Source organism: Babylonia areolata, chromosome 12 (genome assembly GCF_041734735.1).
Source record: "Babylonia areolata isolate BAREFJ2019XMU chromosome 12, ASM4173473v1, whole genome shotgun sequence".
Classification (NCBI taxonomy): Eukaryota; Metazoa; Mollusca; class Gastropoda; order Neogastropoda; family Buccinidae; genus Babylonia; species Babylonia areolata.
Window position 1 is genome coordinate 13898223 of NC_134887.1, and position 16475 is coordinate 13914697.

The 16475-nt window shown below is 45.2% G+C and overlaps 1 protein-coding gene across 1 annotated transcript in view; it reads left to right on the forward strand.

The window, feature by feature from the left end:
- The first annotated feature begins 1334 nt into the window (after nt 1-1334).
- LOC143287837 (visual pigment-like receptor peropsin) overlaps nt 1335-16475 on the forward strand; it is a 29300-nt gene continuing 14159 nt past the window's right edge. The window contains exons 1-6 of the mRNA XM_076596076.1: nt 1335-1369; nt 4797-4828; nt 7041-7223; nt 11513-11517; nt 11737-11836; nt 14565-14941. Coding sequence (XP_076452191.1) covers nt 1335-1369; nt 4797-4828; nt 7041-7223; nt 11513-11517; nt 11737-11836; nt 14565-14941 — 732 coding nt within the window. The remainder of the gene's footprint in view (nt 1370-4796; nt 4829-7040; nt 7224-11512; nt 11518-11736; nt 11837-14564; nt 14942-16475) is intronic.

Below are 16475 nucleotides of genomic sequence, written 5' to 3' on the forward strand. Positions count from 1 at the left end.
CACACACACACACACACTACAGTACACTACAAGACAATTCAATGTCACACCAAGGCTCACACCACGACTGACAGTGCCCACACAGCAGGGCGTGGTGGCTGGGTTGGCCTTTTCAACTGAAAATCCAGTACTGTAGTAGTAATACTATCGGCACATGTATTTCGAAGACCCAAAGTCTCCGCGTGTTTCTGCCGGCAACTCACGCAACGTGCCATGATCGATCACACCTCTGGCTGTCTTTCTGTCTTCCCCCCTCCCTTTCTCTCTCCTCCCCTCTCTCCCTCCCTCCCTCCCTCCCCCCCCTCTCTCTCTGTGTTTCTGTCTGTCTCTCTCCCTCTGTTTCTGTCTCTCTCTCCCTCCCCCTCTCTCTCCCTCCCTCCGTCTATCTGTCTCCCTCTCTCCCTCCCCCTCTTTCTCTGTTTCTGTCTGTCTGTCTCTCCCTCCCCCTCTCTCTCCCTCCCTCCCTCTGTCTGTCTGTCTCCCTCCCTCTCTCCCTCCCTCCACCCTCTCTCTCTCTGTTTCTGTCTGTCTCTCCCTCCCCCTCTCTCTCCCTCCCTCCCTCTGTCTGTCTGTCTCCCTCCCTCCCTCTCTCCCTCCCTCCACCATCTCTCTCTCTGTTTCTGTCTGTCTGTCTGTCTGTCTGTCTCCCTCCCTCTCTCCCTCCCTCCCTCTCTCTGTGTCTTTGTCTGTCTGTCTCTCTCCTTCTCTCTCTGTCTGTCTGTCTCCCTCTCTCTCTCTCTCTGTCTCCCTCCCTCTCTCCCTCCCTCTGTCTGTCTGTCTGTCTGTCTGTCTCCCTCTCTCCCTCCCTCTCTCTCTCTCACACACACACCCTCACTCTCTCTCTCTCTTTCTCTCTGTGATCGATGACGCACGTGATTATCATAGACAACATGTTATCGATTAGGTCTGCGTGTCAAGTCATGGTTCGGTTCTCAGCAGGAGCCATCCTCTGTCATTGACAACCGATGCGAGAGGAGTTGGTGGATTTGGCGGAGTTGAGGGCGGGGGAAACGGGGGAGGTGTGTGTGTGTGGGGGGGGGGGGGGGGGGGGGGGGGGGGGGGGGGGGGGGGGGGGGGGGGGGGGGGGGGGGGGGGGGGGAAGGGGTTGTATAGAGAAGTGTGTGGGTGTAGGGGTGAGGGTGGTGGTGGTGGTGGGTGCGGGGGGGGAGAGGCGTGGGTGTGTGGGTGTGTGTGTGGGTGGCAATCCCTTTGGAGGGATGTTAGTTTTCAGCCGCCACCATCCCCCAGTCCACACTGCGTCAGAACCTTCCGGGCGCGGATTGGCCTGACCAGTCATCTGCGCACCCACAGAGCCCAACCCACCCACCCCCAGGATGACTAGATGGTCCTCGTCGATCCCGACGGACGAACCACACACAGTTTTCAGCGAATCTCTCTGTCTGTTTTCTCTACAGAAAGGTTTCTTGGTTGTTGTTTTTTAATTTATTTATATATATATATATATATCCCCCCACCCCAACCCACCAGTGATTGCTTGTGCTTGACTTTCGCTTTCATCATCATCATCATCCCTGTTGTTTCAGGTTGTTGATTGTGCCGCCCCATGTCGTTAGGGTTGTAAAGCTGTCTTCTGTGCTTGGGGTGAGTCCTGTCAATGTCTTCAGTGTCGGCAGATTCATGGGGGGATGTTGTTTGAGGGACGTGGTGCCGGTCTCCACTCTGGGAGGGACGCTTACTCAGTTTGGCTCCGCGACTAAGCCATTATTGTCGTTAGTAGGGGGATTAGTAGATGGTGTCCTTAGTAAGTTAAATCAGAACAGGCACCACTGAACACTACCGATGTGACTCAGCAGCAGTGCAGGGTCTACTCTGGTGTGTGGCCTCCTTACGGCCTAACATCGATGGTTCCCTGCGGACTGTCGACGCTTGAACTGTGACGAACGAACCCGGGTGTGGTCGTGTATGGGGGAATCTAAATGAGCGGCGTGGGAGTAATGCCACTGAAACGGTGCAGTTGATGGGACAGAAAAAAAGAAAGAAAAAAAAAGTTGTTGACGGGAAAGAGTTCAAAGTTCAGATAGTTTTTTTTTTCTTCTTTCTTTCTTTCTTTCTTTCTTTCTCCTCTTTCTCTAATCTGTGTCTCTGTGTCTGCATGGCTGTCTGTCTGACTCCTATTCTGTAGTTCATCATCCTCCATCATGGGCTGCTTTGGGAACTGAGAGAGAGAATTGAATTTAATTGAATAAATTTTATTTTCTGAGGGTAATAGAGTAAGCAAGATAATGCTTTTTTTTCATCCAGCCCTCGAAGGGGAAACAGTAACATAAACAAAGGGGGTGTGGGGGTGGGGGTGGGGGTGGGGGAATCATTATATCAGTACAACATGCATATTACAGTCATGGATACATGAATGGTAATTTGACATTTACAACACTAAATAGAGGAGAATAAGAGGAGAGAGATATAAGGAGACAGACTGATAGATATATAGATAGATAGATAGATAGAGAGAGAGAGAGAGAGAGAGAGAGAGAGAGAGACAGACAGACAGACAGACAGACAGACAGACAGACAGAGATAACGATAACGATAAATATCTTTTATTCAGATAAAGACCAAAGCCCCTTACTGAAGGGGGTCATACAAGAAAGTAAAGAAAGAAAATGACATGACACAAAAAACCGACATCACAAATCAACCAAAAGCAACTAATACAATACTCAACAACATTCACGAATAACGAATCGAAGTCTCTTCAATGCTTCATATAAGTATGTGGCTAAGTTTTGGAGAGAGAGAGAGAGAGAGAGAGAGAGAGAGAGAGAGAGAGAGAGAGAGTACAAAAATGAAAATTAACATTGGTCAAGATAATGATTTATCAATTAACCACCACCCGTGCCCCCCCCCCCCCCTGCCCTCCCGTCACCCCCTGCAACCCCCACCGCCCCCCAAAAAAAAACACCAAGAAAAAAGAGAACTGAAGTAAGCATATATATGTTACAAAAAACAGTAACAGAAATAACGCCATTTAAATAGTTGTGGGAGCAAAAAAGAGTTTGAAAGAGAGAGAGAGAGAGAGAGAGTGCAGTGGGTGTGGGTGGGACAGCAGATAATTTTACGTGCACTTAGTTAAAAGATGCACATGTTTCACAAACGATGCGATATTGTCCCTTTCCTGGTCACGTATTTCCCCAAAGAGGCTGAACTCACCCCAGTTTCTTTGATCACGGCTTTACATGTGCTTGCAGCGGCTCTTTGATCATGGCTTTCCAGCGAAATTTCTTGCTGCTATGTCTGATAGAGTGGATGTTGTGTGAATTATTCACGAGTTGCAGTTGAGTGTTGCGGACGTGGTGGTGGTAGTGTTTGGATGAGGAGTGGCTTTTTGAGATGGGGTAAGAGGGGGTCACAGATTAAAACAGCTGACGAGTCGAAGAACATCAACATATTCAAATCAAAGTCAAGTTCTTTCGGAGACAAAGGCCAATCTGTTGAAAATGGACACTTTCCAACACACACAAAGGCCTCAACCCCACTGTTCTAAAAATAGATGGATAGCTCATTGGCCAGGAAAGCTAAAGCCAACTGGACGCCATATTGTTACTCGTATCCGGCCGTCAGTCCGTTAAGAAGTCGTCTGCAAACTGGTGGCATGTTCTGAACTGTAACCGTGTATCTTTGATGAAATCGTGTTATGCTTGCCCCCACAACATACCAAATGTTGTGTCTTGCTCGCTATCTGCCAATGGTTTATTTACCAAAGTTACCACAGGAAAACAGTGCAGTGTAGCACAAACTTGCTGTAGAGGCACACACAGGAATGACGCGGCGAGCAAGTGGAAGCTTGTCGTGAAGCCAGTTGAGCAGTCGGCTACATACACGAAGTTACCGCTTTGCGCTATACCCACACGAGTAGCAAAATGGCTGATTGAACACTTCCGCTGGTTTCAGTTAGCAAAGGGGCTCAAAGAAGGCATGCGCTATCCACCTATTTTTAGAGCAGTGCCTCAACCCAAACCCCCTTAAAACCACAATTCCTCCAAAGCCGTCAAAACGTGACGTCCACAGGAGAACTACACATCACATATGACGTAATGAAATAAAAACTAAAAAAAAACCAAAAAAACCACAAGAACAATGCAATAAAATACAATTGAATGTAAACAATAGTAAACATTTTTGTGGGGCCTCCATCATCCTTTTCCCCCCACTATTATTATTATTATTAGTAGTAGTATTTTTATGTATTTACCTATTATTTATTTATTTATTTATTCTATTTGATTGATTGATTTATTCATTTATTAAAAAAAAATTTTTTATTGAATTTTTTTTTTCTCAAGGCCTGACTAAGAGCGTTGGGTTACGCTGCTGGTCAGGCATCTGCTTGGCAGATGTGGTGTAGCGTATATTATGGATTTGTCCGAACGCAGTGACCCCTCCTTGAGCTACTGGTACTGATACTGATACTCTCTCTCTCTCTCTTTTTAATGTAAATGATAAAAAAAACAACAAAACAAACAAACAATTTCATTACCTATAGTGGGGTACCTGGTAGTTGTGGTGTGTGTGTTTGGGGGATGGGGGGGATGGGGGGATGGGGGGGGGAGGGGGTGGGGGTGGGGGGGGGGGGCGGGGCGGGTGTGTGGCCACTGATCTAAAAATACTATTTTCAGATCAGTGATGCGTGGCAAGCGGAATGGAACGTTAATTTTGGTTGAAGTCATGCTCACATCCTGACGGTTTAGATCAATGGCACGTCACGTTCTTCTTTGTACGCGAGATGCAGGTGGAGATCTACTAGTCTACCGACTTCTTCATGTGTCAACTACGATTATCATACTTGGTATCTGCTTAATTTCCCCAGGTTGGGTTACTATCTTCTACACTGAATAGAGTTTTAGAGTGAACAGAGTGGTCCACCTATATCTCCTTTACTGTTTGTGATCGATAATGACCGGCAGTTTTTATCATTGTTTAAAAACAAAAAAACAAAAAAAAAAAAAAAAAAAAAAATATATATATATATTGTTCAGTATATTTTTGGTGTGCCGTTGTCTTCGTCAGCTGGACGATAGTTCAAAAGAACTATCGAATTTAGGTCAAGAGGGCGCACACCATATTAGATCCTGTATTGCAAGACAAGGCAAAGCAAGTTTATTTCACGTGTCCCATAGGGTATTGAAACAGCACACACACATATACATCTTTTTACACACAGTGTAAATAAAAAGTGATGTCAAAAACAAAATGACAAAAAGCTAACTGTAGCAAACAAGCAAAATATAAATCAAAAAATCAATTTCCCCCAGTAATTGAGTAATAACGCAAACACGCATGCATGTGTAGCCGTGTACCCGAGTGGTATATAAGGGTACGGTGCAAAAGAACTAATGATTGACTGAATTAAAGGATAAACAAGAATCTCCGCGCACAGGACAGGAACATATAGAGGGCAGTCACAAAAGGGTTTTTCTTTTTAAATTTTTTTAAATATATTTATTTACAATAGTTATGAGAAGAAGAAGAGATAAGGAGAAATAAGGAGAAGAGATAATGAGAGAAGACAGTGCCTGGAATGACACAAACATATGTCATTGAGCACAGCAAATATAATATTGCAGTGAACGATACAGAGACTTGATTTAATAGATGATTTGGGAATAGGTTTAGAATGGGCTTGCATTCAAACCGGGAATGGTGTCGCATTTTGCGCGAGCCGTTGAAGGCTGGCGGGTCAGTTGCGAAAAAGCCGTCTGCTATACAGCTTGTGCTGTGAGTTGAGTAGCCAGTCGTATTGAGCACATGGCTACACATATAGGCCGGGAAAGAAATCGATCTCACGTAATTTCTGACTTTGGTGCGTTCATCTTCAGAGGCGGAGAGAAATCAAATGGGATTCAGTTTAACGTCTTTCCACTTGAAGTGATATTAGTTCAAATGGGATACTACTGCGTACGTGCTAATTTTGTTGAACGTTTCAGGTCACTTTTCATGCACCTTATTATTATTATTTATTTTATTTTATTTTTTTAAATAATAATTTTACGTTTGTTGTCGTATTTTCTTCTTCTTTTTCTTCTTCTGCGTTTGTGGGCTGCAACTCCCACGTTCACTGGTATGCACACGAGTGGGCTTTTACGTGTATGACCGTTTTTACCCCGCCATGTAGGCAGCCATACTCCGCTTTCGGGGGTGTGCATGCTGGGTGTGTTCTTGTTTCCATAACCCACCGAACGCTGACATGGAATACAGGATCTTTAACGTGCGTATTTGATCTTCTGCTTGCATATACACACGAAGGGGGTTCAGGCACTAGCAGGTCTGCAATGTGTTGACCCGGGAAATCGTAAAAATCTCCACCCTTTACCCACCAGGGGCCGTCACCGTGATTCGAACCCAGGACCCTCAGATTGAAAGTCCAACGCTTTAACCACTCTGCTATTGCGCCCGTCGTTGTATTTTCGATTTGATACTTTCGACTGCAATCGTGTACCCACCCTCTGAACAGAAGTTTGCCCTTGATGTCAGTAAAATATCAAAGTATCAAAATCTCTCTCTCTCTCTCTCTGTCTGCCTGCCTGTCTGTCTGTCTGTCTCTCTTCTCTGTCTTTCTGTCTGTCTGTCTGCCTGTCTGTCCGTCTGCGTGTCTGTCTCTCTATTCTGTCTGTGTCTGTCTCCCTCTCTCTCTTCTCCTACCTGTCTTTCTGTCTGTCTGCCTGCCTGCCTGCCTACCTGTCTGTCCGTCCGTCTGTTTGTCTGTCTGTCTGCCTGTCTTTCTTTCTTTCTGTCTGTCTGTCTCTCTGTCTTTCTCTCTCTACACGCACACACACACACACATAGACACACACACACATATATATATATATATAATATATATATATATATATATATATGTAGAGAGAGAGAGATACATATAATCCCTCCCCCCTCACACTCTCTGTGTGGACATATATATATATATATATATATTATATATATATATGTATGTATGTATATATATATATATATATATATAAAGCTAACATCCCAGAAACGGGGACTGTGTTTCATGTTTTCACACTGTGTGTGGCACACAGACATCGTCGCCATCGCCTTCAACCTCTTCGTCATCGTCATCTCCGTCAAGCACCGGAAATCCCTGCACCCTTCAGACGCCTTCATCGTCTTCCTAGCCTTCTCCGACCTGGGCCACCCGCTTTTGGGTTATCCCATGTCCATCATTGCTGCCCTTCAACACGGGTGGAACTTCGGGTACCTGGGTGAGTCCTGCGGTTTCAGGGGTCCCTTGCTGTAGGGTGGGGCCGGGTGGTGATGGCCTCAGTTGTGGGTATGCCAGCCCAGCACTCAGCTCATATCTCTCAGATTGACATGATCATGTTTGAAGTTGGGCCAACAGCAAAGTTGAGAACTGTATTACCATTGGTTTCTCTGTTGCAACGGGAAAGTCATTTACAGCTTAGTACTTTTGTGAAGGACTATGACTCTCAAACCAGGAGGCAAAATTGCGCTGGCTCTTCTTAATGCTGCAGCCTTTGAGAGGGGAGTTGGGAGGGGGAGAGGGGGGGAGGAGAGGGGGGAGGGGGGCTAGTTAGCCTTTGGGAACCATCCCCGATGCCGACTTGTCCTGAAACACTCTTGGCCGAGAGAGTGAGGGCAAGACACTCTCCGCCACAATAATCAAATTCTAGCCCAGATAGTCGGGACAGCAGTTAAACTAGGCTACTTCCTCTGCTGTTCTGATGGTCATTGTCGGACACGACTGACCATCATACATAGTAGGTAACGGGCGTCCTCTTGCCTTGGTACTTAGCGAACTTGAGCGAACATGAGGATCGAATCCCACACAAACTGGCAATATCCACACAGCCCCCCCCCCCCACCCGCACACACACACACACACACACACACACACACACACATATATATATATATATATATATGTGTGTGTGTGTGTGTGCGTGTGTGTGTGTGTGTGTGTATTTGTTGCGTTCAGTAAGTCTTTGGCGGGACGTTTCATATCGCACTCTGGTATAGATGCTCTCCCAAGTCAGAATTAGCATGTTATCATTATTAAGACCTGTAATCAATGAATGTTGAAAGATGGTGTAAAAATGTTATATGTTTTCATGTCTTAGTTGTTTGAGGATTATTAGGGAGTTAAGAGTTTGAAGTTGTTATCACGATTCAAAATCCAAACAAACAAATTACAAACAAAATAGAAAATGCCGATGGATTTAAATATCACGTGCTTACAAATCGGATCTTTGGTAATCTTTTGTTGAAAAGATTCGATGATTGTGTGAGAGTATTTGTAATCATCAGTTTATTATAATTCATCATTTTACCCTTTTGTTTGGAAAAAAAAGTCATATGATTTAAAAAAAAACCTAACTTCTTTTTTTTTATATCATTTTTTAAAATATGTGGATGCTTTTCTGTCTATCCATAATCATATCTGTCAGCTCGTTTATGTATCATCCATCTATGTATTATTATTAACGAGGGAAAAGATTATTGGCGCCTGGTGAGTGAGTAAAGGGTGGAGATTTTTCCGATCTCCCAGGTCAACATATGTGCAGACCTGCTAGTGCCTGAACCCCCTTCGTGTGTATACGCAAGCAGAAGATCAAATACGCACGTTAAAGATCCTGTAATCCATGTCAGCGTTCGGTGGGTTATGAAAACAAGAACATACCCAGCATGCACACCCCCGAAAGCGGAGTATGGCTGCCTACATGGCGGGGTAAAAACGGTCATACACGAAAAAGCCCACTCGCGTTTCTACGAGGATTTGCAGCCCACGAACGCAGAAGAAGAAGGAGAAGAAGTTCCTGACAAAACTACAACAAGGTTTACTATCAGATAATCATTAAACACACACACACACACACACACACACACACACACACACACACACACACACACACACACACACACACAAAACAAACAAACACAAAAAACACACACAAAAAACCCCAAACAAACAAATAAAAAAAAACCGATCCAATTATCTAACTGTCCGTCCGTCTACTACTGTATGTGAGGCAACTGTTCAATGGACGAACGCGAATTTTGAAGCCCCCTCCTAAGGGACTGTGTCAGAAGGAAGGAAACGTGGTGGGCAGAAGAAACGATGGGAGGAAGAGGAGGAAGAGGAGGAGGAGGATGAAGAGGAGGAGGACATCAAATAACGGACAAACCTTCCTACTCATCGGCACACTGAGGACAGCTGAAGACCGGACCAGATGGAAGAAGCTTGTCAGAAAATCGCCACAGAGGACCCTACACCCTGGCCACAACACTGGCTCAATATATAGTAATAATAATAATAATGATAATAGTAATGTACATTTATATAGCGCCCTTTCTCTCCAAGAGCTCATGAAAGAAATGGTTACAAATTACATAAATAATTCATGACCACTCTTTCTCAAAACCCTTCTCCCCGCGTCCCTCCCATACTCTCCCTCTCCCATTCGTCATGCATCCAAAGTGAGCTGACAAGGATGGTATTGGAGAATGATAATAATAATAATAATAATAATAATATATTGTACTTATATGGCGCAAACTCCCCATGTGATTGGCTCAAAGCGCGTCACATGAGATAATACATTGACAATAGTGTATACCACACACGAACACATGAGGAAATAGAAGTGGAAAAACATCTATAGACACCAATACAATACTACAAATTGCAGATAATTATGAGTAATCACAGAAAAAAAGCACAAAACACACCCCCTACACACACACACACACACACACACAGAAAAAACTGACCCACACAACATGGAGTGATGGCCTAGAGGTAACGCGTCCGCCTAGGAAGCGAGAGAGAATCTGAGCGCGCTGGTTCGAATCACGGCTCAGCCGCTGATATTTTCTCCCCCTCCACTAGACCTTGAGTGGTGGTCTGGACGCTAGTCATTCGGATGAGACGATAAACCGAGGTCCCGTGTGCAGCATGCACTTAGCGCACGTAAAAGAACCCACGGCAACAAAACGGTTGTTCCTGGCAAAATTCTGTAGAAAAATCCACTTCGATAGGAAAAACAAATAAAAAAAACTGCACGCAGGAAAAAATACAAAAAAAGGGTGGCGCTGTAGTATAGCGACGCGCTCTCCCTGGGGAGAGCAGCCCGAATTTCACACAGAGAAATCTGTTGTGATAAAAAGAAATACAAATACAACACACGCACCACAGGAATGCATCAATGGAGGGGGGACACAGTGGGGAGTGTAGAGGGTGGCCATTTTGAACAGGTGGGTTTTCAGTTTTCCTTTGAAAGAGGACAGAGTTGGTGAGTGCCGGAGTTCCAGAGGAAGAGAATTCCAGACAGAAGTTGCTTGATACTGAAAAGCCCTTTGACCAAATAATGTCAAATGAGAAGAACGAAGCCGACAGTGCTTATAGATAAGTTATTTGTATTTCTCTTTTTATCACAACAGATTTCTCTGTGTGAAATTCGGGCTGCTCTCCCCAGGGAGAGTGCGTCGCTATACTACAGCGCCACCCATTTTTTTAGTATTTTTTCCTGCGTGCAGTTTTATTTGTTTTTCCTATCGAAGTGGATTTTTCAACAGAATTTTGCCAGGAACAACCGTTTTGTTGCCGTGGGTTTTTTTTACGTGCGCTAAGTGCATGCTGCACACGGGACCTCGGTTTATCGTCTCATCCGAATGACTAGCGTCCAGACCACCACTCAAGGTCTAGTGGAGGGGGAGAAAATATCGGCAGCTGAGCCGTGATTCAAATCAGCGCGCTCAGATTCTCTCACTTCCTTGTCGGACGGATTACCTCTAGGCCATCACTCCACTTTATAAAAAAAGATGAGTTTTTTGTGAAGAGTGAAAAGCAGACATCGAATCAGATGCACGAATATGATGAGAAGAGCAGCAAAGAGGAAAAGAACGTTAACTCACTCAGTACGGCCAGACCTCTCTTCTCCTCTACACAGACCCCTCGGATGTCCAGTGGGTGCCTGAATGACCCAACCTTTAGCTTCCGTCGTCAGAATTGTGGTTTTCTTTGTCAACATTTACCTCTTCAGTATAAGAGCGTTCCGACTGCAATATTTTGATGATGGTAATTGGGGTGAAACGCTGTTAACGTCGTCTCTTTCGCCGTTCGTATGGAGAGAGTTAAACATAGGTTCTTGTATTGGCACGAGGAAGTTTCAGAAGGCTGCTAACAGTCAGAGGAAGAGCGGAGAGTTCTTGTTCTTGAGGGAGAATGTCAGCACCGACAAGGTCAGAAAGATAGGAAGGTCAGGTCCTGCGGAGTGGAGAACACAGAAGAGCTGTACAGTAAGGAAAGATCAAGGAGACTTGAAGCCAATGTCTGGCTGAGAAAAGTTGAAGGAGTTATATGTACTACAAATTTGTGAGGAATACATATCATCATCTTCTTCTTTCGTGGGCTGCAACTCCCACACATTCACCCCGTATAATAATATACGAGTGGGATTTTACGCGCGCGACCGATATACATATATATTTTTTTTTCTCTCGCCATTTAGGCAGACCACACTCCCGTTTTCAGGGGCGGTGAGTATCAGTATCAGTATCAGTATCAGTAGCTCAAGGAGGCGTCACTGCGTTCGGTCAAATCGATATACGCTACACCACATCTACCAAGCAGATGCCTGACCTGCAGCGTAACCCAACGCGCTTAGTCAGGTCTTGATAGAGAGAGAGAGAGAGAGAGAGAGAGAGAGAGAGAGAGAGAGAGAGAGAGAGACTGTGTCATTTCGTTCAGGGTGTCAGGTACACGGTTTCCTGGGCTTTCTCTTCGGGGTAGCCAGCATGACGTGTCTGGCCTGTATGAGCGTCAGTCGTCTTCTGTGCGTGGCCCGGCCCACGTTTGGTGAGTGTCCTTTTTTTTAATTTGTGTGTGTGTGTGTGTGTGTGTGTGTGTGTGTGTGTGTGTATGTGTGTGTGTGTGTGTGTGTGTGTGTGTGTGTGTGTCGTGCACAGACAGGCAGGCAGACAGACACACAGACAAGAACATGCGTATGCGTACGCATGCATGCACACTCACATTCATACACATACACACGCGCACATGCATTCATACATTCACACACGCGTGCGCTCGCGCGTGTACACACACACGATCGCGAGCGTGTACAGGCAGTCAGACAGACACAAAAGAACGCATGCATGCACACAGAAATAAATTACATAGACAAAGACACACACACACGCTTTCGCACACGCACACGCACATACACACACACAAGGTCGCACGCGAATACGCGTACAAACACGCAAGCGCACACACTCACTCGCACACAATGTAATCCTGACAGGAAATTAAATCCTGAATCCTGTGTGTGTGTGTGTGTGTGTGTGTGTGGATGCGTGGGTGCGTGCGTGCGAGCATATATATGTGTGTGTGTGTGCCATTCGAACATGACATTGAAAAAAATACCTTGAGACACGAGTGTGTAAAAAACAAAACAAAACAACCCCCACACCCCTCCCCACACCCCCCGAAAAAAAACCCACACAAAACCCAGGATTTATTAGATTTTGTTTCATTTGTTTTTTATTTTATTTTATCATAAATAATGGGAATGGAAGCATAATGGAAACGTATATATAAAAAATGGCCAACAGGGTTTAACGACCAATGCTGGGAAATGGGGAGAAGGAGAAAAAAAGGAACAACGGAAGGAAAGAAGGGAGAAGAGAATGGATTAACGAAGGATGACAGGAATGAAGTGCGGGAGGAAGGAAGGAAAGGAATGAATTAAGGGAAGAAAAGGAACACAGGAATCAAATAGAAAGGGAAGAAGGAAGGAATGGAGAAAGGAAGGAAGGAAGGAAGAAAGGAAGGAAAGAAATGAAGCTTGGAACGAACGCAGGAGTGAATAAGGAAGGGGAGAAGGAAGGAAGGAAGGAAGGAAGGAAGGGAAGGAAGGAAAGAAATGAAGCATGGAACGAACGCAGGAGTGAATAAGGAAGGGAAGAAAGGAAGGAAGGAAGGAAGGAAAGGACTGAATTAAGGAAAAAAGGAACGCAGGAATCAAATAAGGAAGGGAAGAAGGAAGGAAGGGAGAAAGGAAGGAAGGAAAGGAAGGAAGGAAGGAAGGAAGGAAGGAAAGGAATGAAGCAAGGAAGGAAGGAAGGAACACAGGAATCAAATAAGGAAGGGAAGAAGGAAGGAAGGGAGAAAGGAAGGAAGGAAGAAAGGAAAAGAATGAAACCAGGAAGGAAGGAACGCAGGAATCAAATAAGGAAGGGAAGAAGGAAGGAAGGGAGAAAGGAAGGAAGGAAGGAAGGAAAGGAAGGAAGGAAGGAAGGAACGCAGGAATCAAATAAGGGAAGAAGGAAGGAAGGGAGAAAGGAAGGAAGGAAGGAAGGAAGAAAAGCACAAAAGAAGAAAGGGGGATTTGTGTGTGTGCGTGCATGTGCGCTTGTGTGTGTGTGTGTGTGTGTGTGTGTGTGTGTGTGTGTAGTGTGTAGTGTGTGTGTGTGTGTGTGTGTGTGTGTGTGTGTGTGTGTGTGTGTGTGTAGTGTGTAGTGTGTGTGTGTGTGTCCAACGACGGAAGCCCCACAGGAAATGGAACATCGGCAAAATGATGTGTCTGAACTTTAAACGGAAGGGAAACAAGAATGAAGACGTCCATTTGAAAATGCGACTCTCGCAACTTTGTTTGTTTGTTGCTTGTTGTTTTAAAGCTCTGTCTGCATTATCCCAGCTTGCTCTAGGATGTGGAACTTGACAATTGTTGGTAGTTTTTTTTTTCCAAAACCATAACCTACGCATCAAAATGATGCTTTCTTATGTGATAGTTCCGTGAAGATCTTCACCGCGGCGGACCTTTTCTATTTCTGCTTCTACTTCTTCTTCTTCTTTGTCGTCTTATACGCTCGCAGGTCGCCCCTCCATCACGCTGCTTGTGCGCGGATTTGTTCGTATAGCCGTTTTCTACATCTTCTTTAGGCACCCGCACACCCACTTTCGGGATACGTGTGTGCTGAGTATTTTCGTAGTTTCGATAACTCACAAAACGCTCACGTGGATTTCGGGACTGGTACCGTGTACGTGTTAATTTTTTTTTTTTCCTGAAGAAAGTGTTGTTGCAGAATGGTTATAGATAAAAGAAGAAGAAGAAGGAGGAGGAGGAGGAGAAGAAGAAGAAGAAGATGGAAGAGGGGGAGGAGGAGGAGGAAAACAAGAATAACAACAACAGGAGAAGGAAGAGAAGGAGGAGGAGAAGAAGAAGAAGAAGAAGGAGGAGGAGGAGGAGAAGAAAGAAGAAGAAGAAGGAGGAGAAGTAGAAGAAGAAGAAGGAGGAGGAGGAGGAGGAGAAGAAAGAAGAAGAAGAAGAAAGAGGAGGAGTAGTAGTAATAGAAGAAAAAGTAGGAAGTGTTTTGCAATTTGAGTTCCTGTGAAGAAGAAGAAGAAGAGTAAACAAAGCGTCTTATCACTTTGATTTGATTTGAATAAACCATCCTGAGCCTTCGCCCCCTCCTCCCCCCTCCCCCCACCCACCCCCTACCCAACACGCACCACTCCCCCTCCCTTCCACCCCTCACGCCCCCCCCCACCCCCCCCCGCCCCCAACCTCCACCCACTCCCACAGCACGTGCGCACGGGCGGAAGACGGCCGGGGCTCTGCTGACGTTCTCCTCGCTCAACGCCGTGTTCTGGGCCAGCTGCCCTTTGCTGGGCTGGGGCCGCTACGGCCTGGAGCCCTACCGCACCTCCTGCACGCTGCAGTGGGACCACCCGGACCTCTCCTACGTCACGGCCTCCTTCCTGGGCTGCCTGGCCCTTCCGGCCCTCCTGATGGCCGTCAGCTACGGCCACGTCACGCGCCTGGCCTTGGCTGCGGGCCGGCGGAGGCGTCAGTGGGGCCACGCCGCGTCGGCGGCGGCGGCGCCGCAACAGCAGCAGCATCAGCATCAGCAGCAGCGCGTACACGCCTCTTGGAGCGCCAAGGAGATGCGGCTGTTCAAGGTGAGGATTTAAAACCATGTTAAAACCATCTGCGAAGTAAGCGAATGCCTGACCAGCAGCGTGAAAACACCGGCCAACGCGCGTAAGTTAATTAATTGTTGATACGTCGTGATGTTAATACGTTGAATCTTTTCCTAATGCAAAGATTTTTGAGTCATGTCGTAATGATAAGACTCTGAGCGCCATTTCGTAATGTTAAAACTTTGTGAGTCATTTCGTAAAGCTGAAACTTTGAGTCATTTCGTAATGTTAAGAAAATTGGGCCATTTCGTAATGTTAAGATACTTGAATCATTTCGGAATGTTATGACTTTGAGTAATTGCGTAATGTTAAGACTTGGAGCCATTTTATAATGCGGAAGACTTTGTGTCATTTTGTAATGCTAATGGGGGGAAATGTTGGAAATGATAAGCACTGATTTATGTCATTAACATATGTGCGATTTCACGCTTTGGCAGTTTCGGGGAGAAGGGAGATGATTGTTCCATGTTTTCGGCGTTGAAGCAGCGCTCGCAAAAACAATGCAAGAAACCACTGTCATGAAAATATTCTTTGTAAGTGAAAATTCGAAATCCTTTACGTCCATGAGGTAAAAAAAAAAAAAAAAAAAAGTAGACTTACGTCGTTTTCTAAAAAAAACCCCAACAAAACAAAACAACCAAAAAAAAAAAAAAAAAAAACCAAACAAAAAAACAACAACAAAAAACCCCCAAAACCAACCAAACAAAAAACCAAAAAAAAACAACCCCAAAACCCCCAAACAAACAAACAAACAAAAAAGAAAAAAAGAAAAAAGTGAGGATTAAAAAGAAAAAAAAAAAAAAAAGTAAACCAAAAAACAAAAACAAAAAACAAAATCAACCCAAAACAAAACAAAACAACAACAAAAAAGTAAAACAAACAAACAAACAATCAAAAAACAAACAAACAAAAACCCCACAAAAAAACAAAAAAACAAAATCAACCCAAAACAAAACAAAAACAACAAAACAACAACAACAACAACAAAAACAACAACCCCAAACAAACAAACAAAAACCAGGATGGATGAATGAATGGGTGGGTGGGTGGTAGGATCTACTTTATCTATTCACCATCCAGTGGTGGTGTGTGTCCATCGAGATCGATGATGACCATCGTTGTCATCCAGCTGGGGGATGGGGGGAGGGTGGTGGGGGGGGGGGGGATGCTCATGAATCTATCTGTGAGTGCGCAGATGGCTGAATAGTCCAATCTGCGCACGAAATGTTCGCTGACAGTTGGGGCAGACAAGAACAGGCATATCATTGTCAGGGAGCTTGTTTGCCCGTGACTTTCTGGCCTGCCTCTTCTGAACAGCTGCAGCAGTCCTGTTGGCCTCGCACAACTTGGCACCTTTGTGCACAGCAGTGCGCCATTTGTCACGGTCCGCTGCAGATTCCTCCCAGGAGTCAGGGTTGATATCAAACGCTTTCAGAGAGACTTTCAGAGTATCTCTGAAGCGCTTCTTCTGACCTCCGTGTGATCTCTTCCCTTGTTGCAGCTCGCCATAGAA